This window comes from Heloderma suspectum, chromosome 2, assembly GCF_057233095.1.
Source record: "Heloderma suspectum isolate Gila_16-S chromosome 2, 16-S_ref, whole genome shotgun sequence".
Classification (NCBI taxonomy): domain Eukaryota; kingdom Metazoa; phylum Chordata; class Lepidosauria; order Squamata; family Helodermatidae; genus Heloderma; species Heloderma suspectum.
Window position 1 is genome coordinate 302,111,515 of NC_139459.1, and position 20,474 is coordinate 302,131,988.

Consider the following 20,474-nt stretch of genomic DNA (forward strand, 5'->3'; position numbering starts at 1 on the left):
CTGGAGGCATTCAAGATGAAGCTGGACAGCCATCTGTCAGGGATGCTCTGACATGGATTCCTGCATTGAGCAGTGGGTTGGACTCGATGGTCTATAGGCCCCTTCCAACCCTTGTATTCTATGATTCTATGAACCAATCCTGAGCACTGAAGTGTCAGGGGCGCCTTAGCTGCCTCTTACTGTCTACTCCAGTAGCCAACTGAAGACACAGACAAAAGGATTCTTTTCAAGGCTTTAATCCTTTATTACTTTATGACTCTTTCAGATGCTAATCACCAGCAACTAAGCAAGGAACAGCACTGGGGAAAGATAGTAGAGTAGCCTATGCTCCAGCTTAGGCAGTTGGTCCCCGTTTGAAGGGGAACCATGGGAACACCCTGAACCTATGGGCTAGGGAGAGATCCTCCCTCTTTTCCCTTGGGTCCTCGGGACGCGACCATTGTTTGAGCGCCAAACGAGCGCTACGCCTCCTTTCCGCACCCTCCATCTGTCGTCGCTCCCTGCGTCGGCGCCGAGTGTCCAGCAAGCCCTCCTCCAGTGCTCTCTCGCTGCCAGGGTCACTATCTATCCCAGGAATGCTGGCAGGAGGAATCTCTGCCAGCTGCTGTGCCTGTGAGAGATGAGCGAGCTCCTCTCCCACGGATTGCTGTTCCTCCTCAGAATCAGAACTGCTCTGGGGTTCTATCAGCTCAGTTTCCACCCTGACATGAAGATTGTCTGTATTCTGTTGCATAATATACAGTGCCCATGGAAATAACACTTGCTGTTGTACTCCCATGACTTTGAGAGATATGAATCATAGAATCATAGAATAGTAGGGTTGGAAGGGACCTACAAGGCCATCGAGTCCAACCCCCTGCTCAATGCAGGAATCCAAGTCAGAGCATCCCTGACAGATGGCTGTCCAGCCTCGTCTTGAACGCCTACAGGGTGGGAGATCCCATTGGTTCCATTGTCATATTGCTCTAACAGTCAGGAAGTTTTTCCTGATGTTCAGCAGGAATCTGGCTTCCTGTAACTTGAGCCGATTATTTTGTGCACTGCACTCTGGCATGATCGAGAAGAGATCCTGGCCTTCCTCTCTGTGACAACCTTTCAAGGACTTGAAGAGCTCTATCATATATTCCCTCAGTCTTCTCAAGGCTAAACATGCCCATTTCTTTCAGTCTCTCCTCATAGGGCTTTGTTTCCAGTCCCCTGGTCATCTTTGTTGCTGTCCTCTGAACCCTCTCCAGTTTGTCTGCATCCTTCTTAAAGTGTGGCATCCAGAACTGGACACAGTACTCCAGATGAGGCCTAACCAGTGCTGAGTAGAGGGGAACTAGTACTTCCTGGGATTTGGAAGCTATGCTTCCATTAACGCAGCCCAAAAGAGCATTGGCCTTTTTTGCAGTCACATCACATTGTTGGCTCATATTCAGCTTGTGATCGACAACAATTCCAAGATCCCTCTCGCTTGTAGTGTTGTTGAGCCACGTATCCCCCATCTTGTAACTGTGCATTTCGCTTCTTTTTCCTAGGTGCAGAACTTGGCATTTATCCCTATTAAATGTCATTCTGTTGTTTTCTGCCCAGTGCTACAGTCTATCCAGATCACTTAGAATTTTGTTTCTGTCTTCCGAAGTATTCACTATCCCGCCCAATTTTGTGTCATCTGCAAATTTGATCAGCATTCCCTGCACCTCCTCCTCCAAGTCATTAATAAAAATGTTGAAGAGCACTGGGCCCAGGACTGAGCCCTGTGGTATCCCGCTCGTTACCTCTCCCCAGTTTGAGAAGATAAGCACTCTTTGAGTCCGATTCTGTAGCCAACTGTGGATCCACCGGATCATTGTTTCATCTAGCCCACTTTGAGCTAGTTTGCTCATCAGGATATCATGGGGCACTTTGTCGAAAGCTTTGCTGAAGTCGAGGTATATGATGTCCACACATTCCCACAGTCCACAAGGGAGGTTACTTGATCAAAAAATGAGATCAGATTCGTCTGGCAGGATTTGTTCTTGACAAATCCATGTTGGCTTCGAGTAATCACGGCATTGTTTTCAAGGTGCTTACAGATGGATTGCTTTATCATCTGCTCCAGAATTTTCCCAGGGATTGATGTCAGACTGACTGGTCTGTAGTTCCCAGGTTCCTCCTTTTTACCCTTTTTGAAGATAGGGACAACATTAGCCCTCTTCCAGTCATCTGGCACTTCACCCGTCCTCCATGATTTCTCAAAGAGAATAGACAGCGGTAGAAACCTTATTGGGACCTGCAGGTATAATCTGGCAGGCAGGAGACACAGGACAGTGCCTGGCTTCTGATCACGTCCACTTTTTCTTCCCTTTTCCTAGGGTGACCCAGGGAAGCAGGGCGATGCTGGCCGAGATGTAAGTATGGGAGCCCCACATCAGGGCATGTGAGTTTAAAATACTGATACTTTCTCCTGCAAACCTGTTTCAAAAGTGGGGTGCTACTTAGAAGCTGACATCTTACCCCAGAGTACTGGCCCATCTATCATTATTTCTCCCTCTCCTTGGCCTGCTCAAACACAGTTCCTCTTGACAGAACTTGAAGGTTAAACTTCTTAGGCTCTAAGGCCTTCCGCTGACTGCTGGATATCCTGAATATGGTGGTCTCCTTCCCTCTTTCTTTAGCTCAGCCTTCCCGAACCTGGTGCCTGTCAGATGTATTGGACTATAACTCCCGTCAACCCCAGTCAGCATGGACATTGGCCATGGTGGCTGGGAGATTATGGGAATTCTAGTCCAACACATCTGGAAGGCACCAGATTCATGGCTGGTTTAGCTGGTCTCTGGGCAGTCAGCAGAGTCAAGTTGTCCACCAGTCTTGCTGTGCTGAAGAGTGCTTGCCCCTGGCACTCTCTTCCCAGGCTAACAGCATGTGTGATTCCACTTAATTTCAGCTACTAAATATTTTTAGAAGAAATGGGTCTGCCTCCTGTTCTACAGACCAGCAGGGGTCTGCTTCTCATCACCTTTTTTTCCTGTTTGGCAGGGTCTGCCTGGTCTGCGTGGCGAGCAGGGCCCTCCTGGAGCAACTGGCCCCCCAGGACTTCCAGGGCCAGCTGTGAGTAAAAGGGTTAAAGACGCAGGATGGCTGACCTGCATCCGCTGCCAGTATCCCACTCATTGTGGGGAATGACACCAGTGGTCATACTTCTCCATAGAGCAGCCTTGTCCAACTTGGTACCCTCCGGAGGTTTTGAACTCCCAGAGCAGCTTGCCAATCAATAAAAACAGGGCTTACAATCTAAAAAGACATGTCACAAAAGGGATGGGGAGGGAAAAGGAGAACAAGAAAACTCGGGAACTCATTTTTAACGTTGTACTGTTCATATATCACCTGCCGCAATGCGGATGCAATGCTGTAATGCAGCCAGGAGTTGTAGGTCTTACCATGACCAGCTGGAGTGGAAAGAGTTCAGAGAGGGGAGGCACCCCACACTTGCTAATCTTTCAGCTGAGCCGATGGAGTGGTCCTGCTTCTTCGCTGTCCTGCTCCAGCCTGATGGAACGGCTGCTGGATGGCAGGAGGGGAGAGGCAAAGCCTGATGCAGCTGGCCTCTCAGCAGGGCTCCAAGCTCATTGGCCTTTGTGAGAACTTGAGCTTACTTTACTGGCAGCCGGCAGCCACACCAGTGTCGGGTGTTCTGTGGGGACTGGTCTAACATATGGGTGATCCTCATGTGCCATGTGCTGGTGGGTGCTCCATGGGGTCGTTGTTCTGTCCTCCTGGTGGAGGTACTCCTCTGGCTAACAGCATGCCTTTCTTTTCCAGGGCAAGCCTGGTGATGACGGCAAACCTGGGCTGAATGGGAAGAATGTGAGTGATGGGCCTGTCCCCCGTCCCCTGCTGGAGAAGTGGGGCTTCAGGCCTGACAGGCAAGGGGGATTGAATTGGGGGTGGGGAAGTGGGGGCAACTAAAAAGGTGCCACGTTTTTATGAGATCTTATAGCAATTGGGACAATTAGAGTGTCTGCTTCTAAGGCAGTCTTTCCCCAACCTGCCGCCCTCCAGATGTGTTGGACTACAACTCCCATCATCCCCAGTCAGGATGGCCGCTGGCTGGAGGATGTAGTCCAACACATCTGGAGGGTGCCAGGTTGGGGGAAGGCTGTTCTTAGTGGAGCCTGGAATACACATGTGAACAGGCCATTTTATTTTCCAGGGTGAAGATGGGACACCAGGAGAAGACGGGCGGAAGGTAAAGGCCCTGTATTTTCTTCCATTATGTTGGCCAGGCCTCCTTCAGGTAACCAGCCTTCTTGTGACCTAGCAGAAGGCAGGGTCAGCTGTACTGTGAAGCAAAGTTTTCAATATGAACACCTGCCTTCCCCTCCCCTCTGCAGCTAGTAGCAGCAGTTTTAGGGGAGATTTACACTGGGGAAATAGCATGGGGGTAAAGGGCTGAATTCCCCTTCCCTCAGCACCACAGTGCCAATCCAAATCAGCCCACCACCACCACCCTGGCTGCTTCCAGAATCCTCCATTCCACCCCCTGCGCCTGTTTTTCCATCTTTTCTCTCTCAGCATGCCATGGCCACTGAGCATGCTCAGTCCTCGCTGGCCTGTTTTGGGGTCCACATCAATTTTATCCTAAAGATCTATCTATCTATCTATCTATCTATCTATCTATCTATCTATCTATCTATCTATCTGCAGTTCTTGGGGTTCTCCCAAGCCTGCCAATACCTCCCTCTGGTGTGTGGGTGGTGCTGTTTTGGCTACATACAGATTCACACTTGAAGAAGTAGTTGCACTATTAGGATATAGCAGGGATGGGGAATGTGTGGCCCTCCAGATGTTGTTAGACTACAGCTCCCATCAGCTCCCACCATTGGCTATGCTGGCTAGGGCTGATGGGAGTTTCAGTGCAACATCTGGAGGGCCACACATTACCCATCCCTGGTATATGGATATGTAGGCAGCTTGATCATATTAGCTATTGGTGATTGATCATGAGCAGACCAAAGGAGTAGATCAGCCACGGTATAAGTCGGGGGCACAGAAGGAGGAAGTGGATCTTTTGCTACAATCAAGACCCAGAAGGAAGCAAAGGAAAATAGAACCCTAGTCTTCCTCTCTCCAAAGAGAGGGCCTCACCATCGTTGATGCCTTGTTCATTCCACATCTGACAGACGGTTAGGGAATTAGTAGGAACTGCTGAACTGCAGGGTCGACTTTTGCAGTGCAAATATGTGTAACATTTGCAATTTTTGTATTCCATGAAATTCAAATCACTTTGGAATCTTGAACCCTTTTGTGAGTTTCAAATGAAATACTGTTTTATTTTAGCAGCGCAGGAGTTGTTGCTTACTGGTGCTGTGCCACCAGCAAGGGCGGGGGGAGGATTTTTGTGCTAGAATTCAACATAAGTCATGTCCAGTTGGGCCCTTAGACAGCACATTCCAGATGGCACACCAGTTTCCTCAGTCCAACTGTAGTAAAGGACCATGATAGACATGTCATGTAGCTATTTTACTTCTAGAATAAAAATGCCTCGGGCTGTAGAAGTGATGGGTATAGGGGTCCAAGGAAGCGTTTGGCTGTCTTTGTGTAAGGAAGAGAAAGGGGAGGGTAATGAGTTCAGTCTTCTGTCTACTGCAGTTATAATGTCAGTGATACATCTTTCTTCACTTCTTCCCACTCCCAGGGAGACAAAGGTGAAGCTGGAGCACCTGGCAGAGATGTAAGTACTGTTGCCCTAGAACAGGGGTGCAAAAACTGCAATCCACAGGCAACCCCTGAAGCCTTGTCTAGAGGCCTCCAGAACATCCCCAAAAGGAGTGGGAGAGGGGGGGTGGGAAAGCTCCAGTAATAGGTATTATGGTTCCTTCCATAGAAGCCTCATTCCTAGAATGTCCTGGGAAGCAGTGCTTGAAGGTTCCTGCCAGCTCCTAGGATGTTCTAGGAGTGAGGATTCTGTGGCAGCAACCATAGAGCCTGTTCTAGAGTGGTTTTTCCTTCTGTTAGCAATCAGGTTGGGGTGGCTGGGGAGCGGGGGTGGTTTAACACCTTGGTGCTGTGACAAGGAACAGATGCTGTTGTTGCAAGACCAAGATCTGCTGCTGTGGGGCGGGGGGGGAACATGAGTACATATAGTGGTGCGTGTGCGCGCACATGGGCAGCCCTACCACCTCAGCAGACACCCGAGGTGGCCCTTGGGGCCAAAGCAGCCCCTGCCCGAGTATGTTTGGGTTTCCCTCACTTGCAGGTTTCCCTCATCCCCTCTCCCTCCGTTGTCACTAACACTATCCTAAGAAGTGTTGGTGACATTGTAGACAGCACGTCAAATCACCATGGCCCTGCTAGCTAGGAAAAATAATGGCATTTTTCCAGCAATAAATGAATATAATGTGGTTTGCCTGCTGGATAAATGTGTTTATCCACCAAGCGAGAGCCCTTCCTTGGGGGAAGATGTCTGAATCCTGGGCAACCATTAAGTAACCGTTGCGCATGTGTTTCTGCTTAGACATTCTGGAAAAGGCCTGTGACTGCAGCTGGGCATAGGGGTTGGGGCTGTGGGGAGAGGGTGAGCTGTTAGCCTCATCCACTCCATTTCTCACAGATTGCCACTTTCTATGTCATGTTGCTTGACAAAATATGTGGATGGCATTTTCATTTAAGATACTGACGGAGTTTGTGGCACAGTTTCCCCAGACCCAAGGATATAACATCCTCCTCCACATTTCTGGGGAAACTTACAAAGGATCCTTCCCCAGCCTGGTGCCTTCCAGATGTGTTGGACTGCAACCCCCAGCATCCCCATCTAGCACGGACAATTACCATGCTGGCTGGGGTGATGGGACTTGTAGTCCAATACATCTGGAGGGCACCAGGCTGGAGAAGGGTGTTGTAAAGGGAGGCTTGGAATTAGATTACAGGGTTTGTGGGGCCTTAGGACCACAGGCTGCTGAGGAAAGTGGGTTTGAGAGAGCACTAGAAATGACCAAGGGGAAACCGTAGCTGATAATTAGCATTGCATGTATAAAGGGGCCCAGGCATCTCCAATTAAAAGGGGTCTCTGGGAGCTGAGCTGGGAAAAACCTCTGCCTCAGACCCTGCAAAAACCCTGCCAGTCAGAAAAGGACTATTGTAGGCTAGATGAACTCCATATAAGGTAGCCCCTTATATTTTCTGTTTGTTCTTTCTTGGCAGGGTCGGGAAGGTGTTAAAGGAGAGCGAGGGACCGGCGGGCCTCCAGGACCTCTAGGGCCACCAGGAGTCCCTGGCATGCCTGGACAAGTTGGGCCACCAGGCCAGGTGGGTAGCCTCTCCCCACGTAACATACCTGATGTTGTTTGTGCTTCCGTTATTGGCAGAAACAGACAGAACCTTCCAGGAAGGTAAATTGATAGCAGAATTAGTGTTCTAGAGCAGCCTTCCCAGACTGGTGCCTTCCAGATGTTTTGGCCTTCATCTCCCAGCATTCATGGCCATGCTGGCTGGGGCTGATGGAAGTTGAAATGCAAATATCTGGAGGGCACCAGTCATCCTAAGTCTCAGCAAAGGCAAGAGACTGGCACAAAGCTGCAATCCTATACACTTGGCTTTCCCCAACCTGATGCCTTCGAGATATTTTGGACTACAACACCCAGAATTCTTGACCATTAGCCATGCTAGCTAGGGCTGATGAGAATTGAAGTCCAAAACATCTGGAGGGTGCTGGGTTAGGAAGGGCTGCTATACACACTTGCCTGGGAATAAGCTCTCTTGAACTCAGCAGGAAATGATTCTGAATAGACATGCATAGGATTGTGCTGTAAAAAGCTGAAATCAGAGCTGGGAACAGATCTTAGTGGGGGTTGCAGTGAGCATTTAAGGAGTCCAAAGTTCTACAGGACATCTCTGGGCTTTGAGGGTGAACCCTTATTCTGGGAGTCCTGGCAGAGCCTACATTGCTAGCGATTAACTTAGGCTTTTTGTCCTTGCTTAGCGGCTCTGTTTTGGTCACATCTGTCTTGCTGTTTTCAGAGTATGCCGGGCCTCCCTGGGATTTCCGGACAAAAGGTAGGTGCAAAGTCTTCTGCTTCATCTTTGCATCAGATCTGGTGCTCTAAGAAAGTCACTTGTGCAATGCAGTTCTCACCTCTGTCTCCATGGCAGCTGAGCTCTCCCTATGTGTTTGCCAGATCCCTGGGATCTGAAAATACCCAGATCTGAAAGTGTGGGGGAGTCTATTCTTCTGGAAACGGGATGGGAGAATGTCTTCCTCCTAGGGCCAATTTTGTCAGAGGGCTGATGGGCAGAAAATACATAAGGTGCCTGTGGAAGAGGCATGCATATCTTGGCATCCCACATACCTACCTCCATCTGTGGTAATAGGATATGTTGTTGCACATGTCACAGTCCATCCTGGAACCCAAAGCACCCTTCATCTCGAGTCAGAGATCCAAAGTATCGTTCACCTGGAGTCAGAGCTTAACTTCTCCCTATAGTGCTGCACACTGACTTCCCATGCTTATTTTGTTTCAGGGAGACAGAGGAGAGCCTGGATCCAAAGGAGAGCAGGTGGGTAACTCTCATTTCCGCAGAGCATCTGACAGTGCAGAATCCAGCCCTCCCCAGAGCTTTGAAACCCTTTATGAAAGAATCATTAGACTCGGCCATGGAAGCTCACTGGGTGACTTTGGGACAGTCACAGACTCTCAGCTCAACCTACCTCACAGGGTTGTGGTTGTTGTGAGGATAAAATGGAGGAGGAGGAAGATTATGTATGCTGCCTTGGGTTCCTTAAGGATTTAAAAAGGCAGGATATAAATGTAATAAATAAATAAAACAGTCATGTGGGAGCCTTATTATATTGTGACTGGGTGCAAATTGTAATCAGCCCACAGTTACTGGTTTTGCCTCCCTTTTTGTTGTGTAAAACTTGGATAATGTATGCAACCAACCTTGGGTTAAAGTAGACTTTGGGAATCCTCAGGTGGATCGAGTGGGTTCTGCACCACCCCCAGTCTGTGCTAGGCTACACGGTGCATGCACAAAGGCCTTTGGCATAGCACGCAGCAAATCAAATCAATGAGGTTTTTGTCGGAGGCTGCACGGCAGAGGCCTCTGCACAGGTGCAGTGTGCCCAGCTGGCCGTTCGAGGCCCTGTGCCATCATTTTGATGAAATGTATTCTGGGATCGAATCTAGAGATTCATTGGATAGAGAGATACAGAAGTCATGCTACACTGACACTTTTCCGGAGAGAGGTGCTGCCTTGTTTGTTTCACCTTTGCCACCAAGAAAGATGGCTGACCTAGTCCTGTACCTGACTTCCTAACACTGCAGAGGGTGCACCCACCCCACTTGTGCCTTGGAACCCAGTATGTACTTGTAAACCAGAAAGCACCTGCTTTCCCACTGCCTTTTTCACCTATTTGCCAGCGATCTCTCCCTGAGGTGTAGAGTACCACGTGTGACGCGATCAAGGTCTGCTCCTTGTGCCCGTTGGTGTACCATAGCTACCCACAATGACCCTTGTTTTCTTTTTTCTTTTCCCCCAGGGGAGAACTGGAGAGCCTGGGCTGCGAGGCGAGCCTGGGACAGCACCGGTGAGTTGCCAGGCACCCTCTTCCATCCTGAAGGGTTGGTAGGGGAAGGTAACTTGCGCAAGGATTTGCTCCCAGGTCAAACTGGGACTTGGTGGGAGGGCATGTTGGCAAGAATTGTCTTGCCTGGCGTATGCAGCATGGCTTGAGTCACGGGCAAGGTATTTGCTCTGCAGGCACTCTACTGCACTATGCCTGCTCTTTGCACGTGGCACATTGTGGTCAGGGTTGCACTGGTTAATCTGGGCAGGACTGATAGAAGGATGTGTCTGCCTTTGTGCAGGAGGCTGGACCAGATCAGTTTCCGGTTTCCCAGTTCTGTGACATTGCTGTGCCTCTCCACTGCCATCATCAGGGTGCATTGGTGTGTTTTTCCATTGTACAACTTGGGAGAACAAACCCATGTGTGTTAAAAAAAAAAAAATCTGAAATGGAAGCTTGGGAAGTTGCACTGCAACACATTGGTGGAAAGACAGAACTGTCTCAACTTGAATCGTGCCACTGCACAACCACCTGTCTGTACAGCTTCCTGTAGGTGACTTCAGTTGGGAGTTCCCTTCCTCGGATGGCACCGTATATATGTAGGCATGGCATCCGAGGGATCTATCCAGCGAAGACTCTTCTAGCGCTTATTGATACATCATTACAATAAACAATCTAGTACCAGTTCATTTCAAAACAGAATAATAACCTCAACATTCATTTCAGTAATAGTATTATAATATTTTCAATACATTACAAAATAAGCAATATTGTCTAAAACACAATACCAATGGATACTATTTATCAATCATGCATAAAGCCAGAGCCAAATACACCACAATGTCCTAATGCAGTCAAGTGTTCATAAATAATATGGCCAGCAACCAGTTCCTCAAAAAGTGCCAAGTGCAGGAAATAACCAGATTACTTACAGCCTGTGGCAGATGTCTCACATGCCCAACTCTCTTCCCGGTGCAGATCCTATAGGCAGAGATGGGGTTGTGTGTGTGTTGATGTGTAGTCTCTTCCAGTATGCTCTGAATGACAGCTGCTGAGTCACTTCACTCACTGTGCAGGGGTGTGGTGTTGCCCTGACTACTAGATTGCCTGGTTTTGCTCCATTGGGAGGTCACAGTGGGGCTGACCTGCAGCCATGGGAAGCAGCAGACAAGGAGGGCTGGAGGGTGGGCAGAATCCTCCTGTAAGGAATGGAGTGGACATTTTTGTGTTTGATATTTATTTCTAAAGGTCTTTTCTTTCTTTTTTACTTTTTGCTGATGGTTTTCCTCCTCTTTTTGTCTAGAATGTTGAGCGTGCCCTAGAATCCTACGGTATTAAGGTATGAATTAATAGCCACTTCTGCCACCTTACTGTCATGTTACACTTCCCACATTCCTGGCTCTGACGAGTGAATAACCAGGCAGATGGAGGGAAATGTTTCCAGGTTCAGTTCGAAGAGATGGTATTAAGCTTTAAAACACTTGACAGACTAGCACCGGGATACTGTAGGGACCACCTTCTCCCATGGGAACCTGCCAGAGCCTTAAGATTGGCTTTGGAGGCCCTGCTTTATGTCCCATTCCTGTTAGCAGTATGGAAGGTGGACACAAGAGACTGGGCCTTTTTAACAGTGCAGCTTTCCCCAACCTGTTACCCTCTAGATGTTTTGGGCTTCAGCATCCCATCGACCCAGCCAGCATGGCCAGGAATGCTGGGAGTTGTGTGAGACCTCCAGCTGACATCTGGAGGTCGTCAGGTTGGCGTAGGCTGCTGTAAAATGTGGAATGCCCTCCTTGGGGAGATAGGCCAAGTTCTCTTCTGCGGTCTAGATGGGTACTGCACACATATTTGGTTTGGCAAGTGTTTGAGTTTGATGGAAACTGCAGCGAATCTTTTGATTAACTGATGCTGCTTTTTAATAAGTTATTATGTTAGTTTTATCTATTTTATATATTTATATCACACCTTTTTACCAAAATTTGGGACTCAGGGCAGCTAACAATAAAATCCAGATCAACAAAATCTGGATTAAAACATAACATAAAAACAAATAAATTAAAAATTCAGCAATAAAAGAAATAAACACCACCTATCTTTTTAATGTGAGATGTTACTGATATGGGGGATGAGGGATTTTCTGTGTTTCATTATGGGTTTTGAACCTGATTATTAGCTGGTTCAAAAATAATATAAATAATAATAGAGGTGAAAATATAGCAACATAAATTTGGTCTGTTTTTATGTGGCTGGAGATCAGGGTGGGTCACTGAGGTGTTGATGCCAGACATTGACACTTGTAGAATAGGTCTTTGAAATACTGAATAGTGCAGAGTAGCATCCTGTTAGCTCATGGCTCACAGAAATTCCTAGTACCACTCTTATTAGCAATCATGTCTGCAATGAGAGACAGCAGGAGGGGCAGTGAGGCCCCATTCATTGGCCTCTTTGACCCATTTGTATTTCACACTTCCATGTTTAGCCACTTTAATTTTTGTTGTTCCCAAAAGCAAGGGAGGAACTAAACCTCAATAATAAATAAGTGAAGGTTCTCAGTGCATCTGACAATATACCTTAAAGTAGCCTTTCCCAACCTGGTGCCCTCCAGATGTTTCTGACTACAGCTCCCATCATCCCTGATCATTGCCCATGCTGGTTGGGGCTGATGGGAATTGTAGACCAAAACATCTGGATGACACCAGGTTGGCAAAGGCTACCTTAAAGTGATCCTGTCATTTATAAACCTCTGATTTACTATCTATGGGCATGAACAATATCCTGGAAAGGATCTGTGTGGTTTTCAGTGCTTATAAATGTTTGCATTCCAGATTGAGGGTAGGGATGTTGTGCCTCTTCTTGTTGCTTCAGTGAATGATCTAACTTTTCCTTCACAGATTTCTTCACTGCGGGAGATCACTGGTGCTTATGATGGGAGTTCTGATCAACTCCTGCCTGTCCCTGATCGCCGGAGAGGACTGAAGGGTGACAGAGGGGATCCAGGAGAAAGGGGAGCACCAGGCAAAGAGGTGAGGTTGAGCTGTCCATATATTAGAATTAGTTATTGTCTCAGGTTCTTCCTTTAGGCCCCATTTGGAGAAGGTTCTTCACACATCAAGTACTGTATAATGGCAAATTTCTAAAATCAATACAATTAAGGTTTTCTGGATAGCATCCTGAATCTAGTGTCAGTGGGCCTGCATTTAAATTAGAGCTGAAATGGATGTGGAAAAATGCATTCCAAATAGATTTTGCATTGGTTAAACCACATTAATATGATTTTACTGTTATTTAGGGAAATGTTCACCAGAAATAAAGCAGAGGTTTCCAGGAAACTGCTTCACTAGTTTTGCAACCAAAATGTTTGAATTCTGTGACAAAATGTTGGTTTTATACAAGGCTTTTGGGATGAGAATTACAAGATTTGTAACATCAGAAACAGGTACTTGGAGAATAAAATATGGAACAGAAGGGTACAGTAGAGCTATAGGAATGCACAATTCAACCGTATTCTGTTCCAGTTCTCACCAGCTACATGGTGATTTCTCACCAGCCACATTTGACAGAGGCAGTTCAGATATACACAGCTCTGAGCATCCTTTGCAGAGAAAGCTGATCTCAGGCTATCTGGATATGCTCTGTGCTTCTTGCAGGGTCTCATTGGCTTCCCTGGAGAAAGAGGGCCAAGGGGAGATAAAGGAGACCAAGGCCCACCAGGCCCACAAGGCCCAATAGGACGTGCCATTGGAGAGCGGGGACCAGAAGGGCCACCTGGCCAGCCAGGGGAGCCTGGGAAACCTGGAATTCCAGGGGTGCCGGGACGAGCAGGAGAACTTGGAGAGGCTGGTCGGCCTGGAGAGAAGGTGAGTATAGTCAAACGTAGGAAGAGAAAGAGTGGCCATTAACCAGGAAAGTACCAAATGCGATAAGGAGCTGTAAAGCCCCAAATAACCTTGGCCTACCCCTCAAAAGACTGCATTTTCTAACTTCATCAATGCCTGGTAATCTTGGCCTGAGTGGAAGAGGCAGAGCAGGAAGGATTCTGCTAAGTGGCATTATCTGGGGGGAACATGTGTGTACTTATTTTTTTGAAAACCCAGATGTACATAAAATTACACAATAAGGCCAAAATAAAACAAGTTTACACACATAATGCACCCATACCACAGTGACAATAAAACCATGTGTTGCTTTCAAATTCTCTAGAAAGCTTGCTGGATTTTTTCTTATTTGAGGGAGAGCAAATTTACAGTTGTTTTTAAAACTCAGTAAGGGCATGCATGGGTTAGAGATGACACCACTGTGTTGGTAGCTTATTTATCTCTTTTTAAAAAACATGAACAAAACACCAGCATTATTTTCTTATTCCAGGGTGATCGGGGTGAGAAGGGTGCACAGGGGGATCAGGTGAGTGGTGTTAAGTGATCCTAAGAAGTGAGTTTACTTGGATGTTATTGTTATTGCTGGTTATCATGATTAATTCCAAAGCAAACTGTGTGAGGGCATCTTTAACTATGGATGTGGGCATGTTATGTGCGCGCACACGCATACACACACACACACACCAGATAGCTCACGGCTATTACTTCACACACTGGTAATGCAGGTACCATGTTGGAGATCAGACTAGATTCTTTACACAAACCTAAAGGGCAAGACTGTTGCTCCTGCAACAGATACTCCTTTATCTACATGGTGGAGAAAATTTCAGCAGGTGTCATCACTGCAGGTCCATGTTAGAAAAGATGGGCCAGGGAAGTTCCTCCATTAAGCAGCTATTAATAACACAACTGTCTAGGGATAGTAGCCCAAGTTACAGTAGCTCTATGGTCCAAAGTGCCCTGATACCATTTTTTAAATTAAAAAAAATTGATGCTTACTTTTGTGACATGGAATCCAAAGCAAGTGAAGGTGGAGTGCTGAATGTTGGGAAAGAGTGGAGGAGAAGTCAGTTGGAGTAGGGGAGGGGAGGAAGCTGAAGAGAAAACACTGAAGAGATACCTGAAGGAGAAGAAAGAGAAGAGAAGAAAGCAAGTAGACAAGACATCCAAAAGTAGATGAAAAGTGAACCCAAGCAACAAGAACTGACAGACAAAAAGAAACTTTTTAATGGCAGCGACCAACTTCTAGCCAATTTGTCTGTTAATTAATGACAGATAGTGTTGCCATGTAACCAATAGTGGTTTGGGGTTGGGTCATTTGTGAGTTTTTGGTTTTGTTCATTGATATAATGGCAATTGACTATGATAACTGGTTTTAATATATAAGATAAAGAAATGTTGACCATATTTATTTGAATCTGTCCATTTGCCGCGCTCATCCATATTTGAAACACGACATGACATTTGGCATTTCAAACAGGAGTGAGGAGTCCAAAGCATCTTAGAGTCACTATGAATCTATAAATCCACCTGAGAATAATGCAGGAGAGGAATCAACAAGGGCATGGCCATAGCCAGCAATCGTGGGTGCAAGTTCCATTTACGTTGCCCTATTTCTTTGAGGCTTTCCGATTGCCTAAGTTTGCAGGGGACAATATGGAGAGAAATGGTATACCATTTGGGGAATTTAAAACAGCACTTCCATCTTTGCATTAATTGCCTGAAAGGCAGAAAAAAGAGAGCTTAATTAGTTGATTGGGCGGATCATCAACAAAGGGAAGTGGCTTCTTGGCCAGAAAATGCAAAGGAGGCAGTGGAATAGATCTTTAGAAGACTGGAATGCATGTTTGCTATGCACACCCTGTCAAAACTAAAAACAAAATTTTATACCAGAGTTCGGGGCCTACAGAGAGTTTAAGGGGCTTTTGAAGCATTTGAACATTTATAATCAAATAGAGGCTAACAACCAGACCAAATGCTTAAGGAGAGATTTGTGTAAGGGTGCATAATGACACTCTGAGAAAGGGAATAAAAAATGGCTTCTTTGGTAAAATGGAGAAGCTCCTGGATTTTAAGGAGGATGTCATAAGAAATTCTGGGATGCTATAGACCAGACAAAGGACTCATGGAGTAGTATCAACAGGAACATGACTATATGTCTTGTGGGTGGTTATAATTCTGTGTAAATGGGCAATAGATTGGAGGTTACTAATTCAGATGAAAAATATGCAATGGACTGGTGGGCAGGGTGAAAAAGCTAAGTGAGAGGATTTTGGAGAACATACAGAAGAAAGTCCAAAACGTGAAATTAGATCTGAAGCAGGAATCTTTAGCATTTGAAGAACATGGGCACCAATCACAACGTAGTGGAACAGATAATTCATTTGCTGATAGGTTATGTTGTTGTTGTTATTTCATATCTGAAGAAGATGTGGCAACCAACTGTGACATGAGCAGGAAGTTGTAGGATGGAGAATAACGATGTTGCTGTAGACAATGAATCTTTTGTGGCTGTGGCTGAGACCTCACAGAACCCAGGAGTACCTGCTGACAATGGTCTGTCATGATCCCCAGCCCTCAGACCTGCTAGTGTGCAGCAGAGGATCTAATGAGGCACAGGCTGCCTCCTTGGGAGCAGAACAGTCACTTCCTTATTCAGGGACCTCCCAGCCAGAGGACACAGCCCTGCCATCATTCTCTGACTCAGAGGATGAATCCTTGGCAGAAACACCATCTCCCCAGCCTTGCAGAAGACTCAGGCTACAAAATCAAGCAAGGGTCCTTTAACAGTCCAGTCAGCTCCTCCAGGAGGGGTGGAGTTGACCACACAATGGATCTTGTCAGCCTACATAAGCTTCAGTTGTCTTTAGCTCTCAGCTGAGACAACATCTTCCTATTGTTCTAGTAAGAGACAGTTTCATTCAGCACAAACCATTTGAATCTATCCAAGGCCCTATTTTCTTCCTGCCTTGGTCTGACTGCCATCAGATGCTACCTGCAAGCCCCCCAAAAGCACAGGGCGGGACATGGTCAGATAGCACAAGGCAGAACTGTAAAGGATAAGTTATCTCCCTGTGGCATCAGGTGTGCATGTTCCAATAGGACCTGGAAGATCAGCATAGGGAACCTGCAGAACTAAAAGCGGAAAGGGATTCTTTCCAGAACCATCTCTTTGTGGCTGAGGCAGAGCTGGTTTCACTGAATTCCTTGCTATAGCATCCGAAGACATAGATGGACTCAAGGCAGCCCAGCCCTTAGCAGAGGCAGGCAATCAGTAGAGCACAAGTGACATCTCAGAAACTGGGTCATATTGACAGTGCTACACTACTACAGAGGAAAGTAAAAAGTGAGAGGGAGAAGTGATGCCTAAGGACCACAAAGCAGTACTTTTGCTCCACAGCCTGGAGGATAAAACTGCAGAAGTTGATAAGGAAGTTTGGTATGTTTAGCATGGAGAAGAGAAAATAGCTATCTTCAAATATTTAAAAGGCTGTCACACAGAAGACAAAGCAGACTAATTCTCTGTTGCCTCAGAAGGCAGGACTAGAGCCAGGGTGTGGAAATCACAGGGAAGCAGATTTTAGCCAGACATTAAAAGACTGTTCAACAGTGGATCCATCTGCCTCAGGAGATGGTGGGCTCTCCTTGGCTGGAGGTATTTACAGTAAGCAGAGACTGGACAGCTAAAAGTTGGGAATACTGTAGTTGCATCCTGCAATGCAGATCCCTGCATTGAGCAGGAGGGTGGACTAAATTACTTCCAAGGTCCCTTCCTAACTCTGTTTCTATGAAGGAAAGAGTAAGAAACAAGACACTTTAGACAGAGTTGTTGTGCTCAAAGGTTCTGGTGTAGAATCTCCTGCAGAGGGCTCGGGCGGATGAAAATGTTCTTTGGGAACTGGGGCCCATGATGGCAGGTTATAACAGCAGCTGATGGGTAAGACCATGGAGGCAGTATTGAATGAGCTATGGAGGAGTGAGAAGGCTGTGGGAAAGTTTAAGGCAGGAACTTGAAGAATTACGAGAGGAGAGCAAAAACGCCTCCAAGTGAAACTTCAGTTGAACAATGTCTTTGGGCATCTAAAAAGGAAAATAGAGAAGTGGTTAACCTTGAATAAGAGCTACAAATGAATCCATGGAGTCTTACATGCTCTGAGAGATCTATAAAGGTATCCCGCCACAGAAACAGATTCAGGAACGTTCCTGGGGAATGGCACGTTAGAATAGAATACACAAGGACGTGTATGGCTAAGTGGGAGGTGCGGGAGAAGTATGTAGCGTGTACTCCTGTGACATCATAGAATGAAGAGAGTGGCTTAGAATGTTGGGAAGGAACACCACGTGGGGGCGGGGGGGTCAGTTGGTGTCAGTTGTGGGGGGAACTGAAGAGAAGATGCTGAAGAGAGACCTGGGAGAGAAAGGAGCATAGACAATTCACAAAGAAGAGAAACACGGTGAACAGGAACTATTAGACTGAAAGGCACTTTTCATGGACCCGGACTGACACCGTTGCCACATAACCAACAGTGGTTTGGGACTGGATCATTTTTTCTTTTCATTTTTGTTAATTGTTAATAAATTGGTTGTGTTAACTGTTTCATGTATACAATAAAGAAATGTTATTCATATTCATTAGAGCCCAGAGCAGGGGTCCCCAATGCAGCCCCCACGGGCACCATAATGCCCATGGGTCTGCAGCATGGTGCCAGTGGGCAACCCCAATTTTTTTTAAAAAAAAATTCCCATTTTTTAATATACATGCATGGATTTGTATGACATGCACACAACTGTCTAGCAATTATACATGGGCTGCAACAAAAGTGGACCAAATATCCAAATAAGTATCCATTTGAAGGTGAGGTCTATATGCCACTGTGATGTTCCTGCACCGGGTTATTCGCTCTCCAGTTTCCACCTGTTGAAACTGGGGGAAAAAAAAACAGGATGTCTGCCTCAGCTTTGGCCAGTTGTCCTCACTGAATCCCAAAGCTTCAGCCCTTTTACTTTATTCAAGGAGAAACCCAATAGGTCAGCTAGTTTCCTTTAACCAATACAGGGGTAGCAACAGGAAAATAGACTTCTGTTTGATAGCATTAATAAATCAAACCAACATGTGGGATTATATATATAATAAACCTGTTTTTTTATTAAATACAAGAAGAGCTATATAGGTTATTATTTAATCATCCTATACTTAGTCCTTACCTACCTACCTACACCTTCTAAACCCTTCACCCCAAACCCCACTCACTAGATGTACATTCACTGAATCCCTCAACCCTCTCCAACTGTTAAAGTGTCTGTTCTCTCCTTTCAAACTCCTTAGAGTTCCCTCACTCACAAGCTCTCCCCACCTTTCACACACACACTGACATTCCATTAACTCTTACCTAGATAACATTTTACAATTCAAACACAAACATTTACATTATGTAGATATCACAGCCACCCTTTCAAATATTGAAAGTTTTGTTAAGTCCTCAATACATTGCACTATAGGAGGTGAGCATTTATCCCTCCAAAGTTAAAATACCGGTCTTTTACCTGTCAAAAGGGTGCAGAGAATCCATTTACATTGACAATTTGTTAATTTCCATGAATCATATAATTTAAAAGAGCGTGTACGCCACTGAATATTAAAGACGGTTCCAGAACAAAAATTTTCTGTATAATAACCTCCCCGCAAGAAGAAGCATCTACTGGACATTGCTAAAACATATTTTTAAAAGAAGCATTCACTGTATTGCACTACCAGCAATTCGCTGAATTAAACAATCCTTTATTAAAGAGATGTTGTGGTGTCCAGTAGACATGAAGCTGAATAAGATGCAGCCTAAGACATGACAAGTAGATGGCAAAGTGTTGACCCACTGATTAGGCATTTTGTGGTAGTGCCCACAGCAGTATCTCAAATTCCCCAAAGCACCCACGGCTCCAAACAGGTTAGGGACCCCTGCTCCAGAGTAATTGCCAAGCTGCCTCACTTTGTCCATACTTGACAGTTATGTGCATTACAAAAGCAGCTTCAGGACAAGGGTTGGATATTGATTATTTATATCCTCTCGTTAAGGATACAAATTTTTCCAAGATGGCTTACAAATAAAATCAAAATACAGTAATAAAATCAAAATAAAACATATTGAAATGTAACAGCTCCTCAGGATCCTTCCCACAGGGCAGCTGATGTCAGTTGGTCCTGTGGGGAGAGGGCACAGTCAAGTTGGAGCAGGCTCTGAGGTTTTCCTCACCTGAAAAATTATGTTCGCATGGGATAAACAGAGTAGAAAATTCTTATATTTCGAGCGGATATGCAGTGACAGAAGGATGTATCTATCCCTTTTCATATCTGTTGTTTGTCTACTCAAAATCACCCCCATGTGGCTTCCCTCTCCAACAGGCTTCTGAACTCCTGTTTATTTGGGGTGGGGGTGGGGTTAACACATCATGTATCTGATGAAAGAGGTAGTGTCTACAAAAGCTTAAGCCAGAATAAAATTGTTGGTCTTTAAGGTGCCACAAGACTCTTTATTTTGTTTGTTTGAAATCTTGATAAGTTGCTTTTCTAATAAAAGCCTCCATTGTGATGTACAATCACAAAACTACCCAAAAGTACATTTCAAGAACATTAAAACTATTATAAAGATTCAAAGCCAACAACTGAGCACATGTTTGGGACCCTGCTCAGGGAGAATTCACTTAGCGGGGATGGTGGAGAAATAGCAGACAAGGAAAAAACTAAGCAACACTGCTTTTCTGCTCTGAATTCCCTTGTCTTGAAGCTACTTTTCTTTTTAAATGGCATCTATTGCAAATGCTTTGCATGCAAAGTATAGTTAGTCCTGAACAATACCTGTAGGCCTGTCTCTGATTCCCATTCATTTGCTAGCTTTTAAGAGTCAGTGGAGAAGGCTTGCGTTATGACTCTCAGTGGTGGTGGTGGGGTGAATAGGAATTAGATCACCTTTCTGGCAAATCATCCATATCTTTGATTATTGTCCTCTATATCTTGTCCCCAGGGCAGAGATGGCTTACCAGGCCCTCCAGGGCCACCTGGACCCAAGGTGAGTTATTTG

General features: G+C 45.8%; 1 protein-coding gene across 1 annotated transcript in view; it reads left to right on the forward strand.

The window, feature by feature from the left end:
- COL7A1 (collagen type VII alpha 1 chain) overlaps nucleotides 1-20,474 on the forward strand; it is a 159,004-nt gene that overhangs the window by 89,551 nt on the left and 48,979 nt on the right. Inside the window, exons 64-77 of the mRNA XM_084832478.1 lie at nucleotides 2,337-2,372; nucleotides 3,001-3,072; nucleotides 3,784-3,828; nucleotides 4,175-4,210; nucleotides 5,660-5,695; nucleotides 7,165-7,269; nucleotides 7,981-8,016; nucleotides 8,482-8,517; nucleotides 9,500-9,547; nucleotides 10,830-10,865; nucleotides 12,418-12,549; nucleotides 13,174-13,383; nucleotides 13,892-13,927; nucleotides 20,418-20,462. Coding sequence (XP_084688604.1) covers nucleotides 2,337-2,372; nucleotides 3,001-3,072; nucleotides 3,784-3,828; nucleotides 4,175-4,210; nucleotides 5,660-5,695; nucleotides 7,165-7,269; nucleotides 7,981-8,016; nucleotides 8,482-8,517; nucleotides 9,500-9,547; nucleotides 10,830-10,865; nucleotides 12,418-12,549; nucleotides 13,174-13,383; nucleotides 13,892-13,927; nucleotides 20,418-20,462 — 909 coding nt within the window. The remainder of the gene's footprint in view (nucleotides 1-2,336; nucleotides 2,373-3,000; nucleotides 3,073-3,783; nucleotides 3,829-4,174; nucleotides 4,211-5,659; nucleotides 5,696-7,164; nucleotides 7,270-7,980; nucleotides 8,017-8,481; nucleotides 8,518-9,499; nucleotides 9,548-10,829; nucleotides 10,866-12,417; nucleotides 12,550-13,173; nucleotides 13,384-13,891; nucleotides 13,928-20,417; nucleotides 20,463-20,474) is intronic.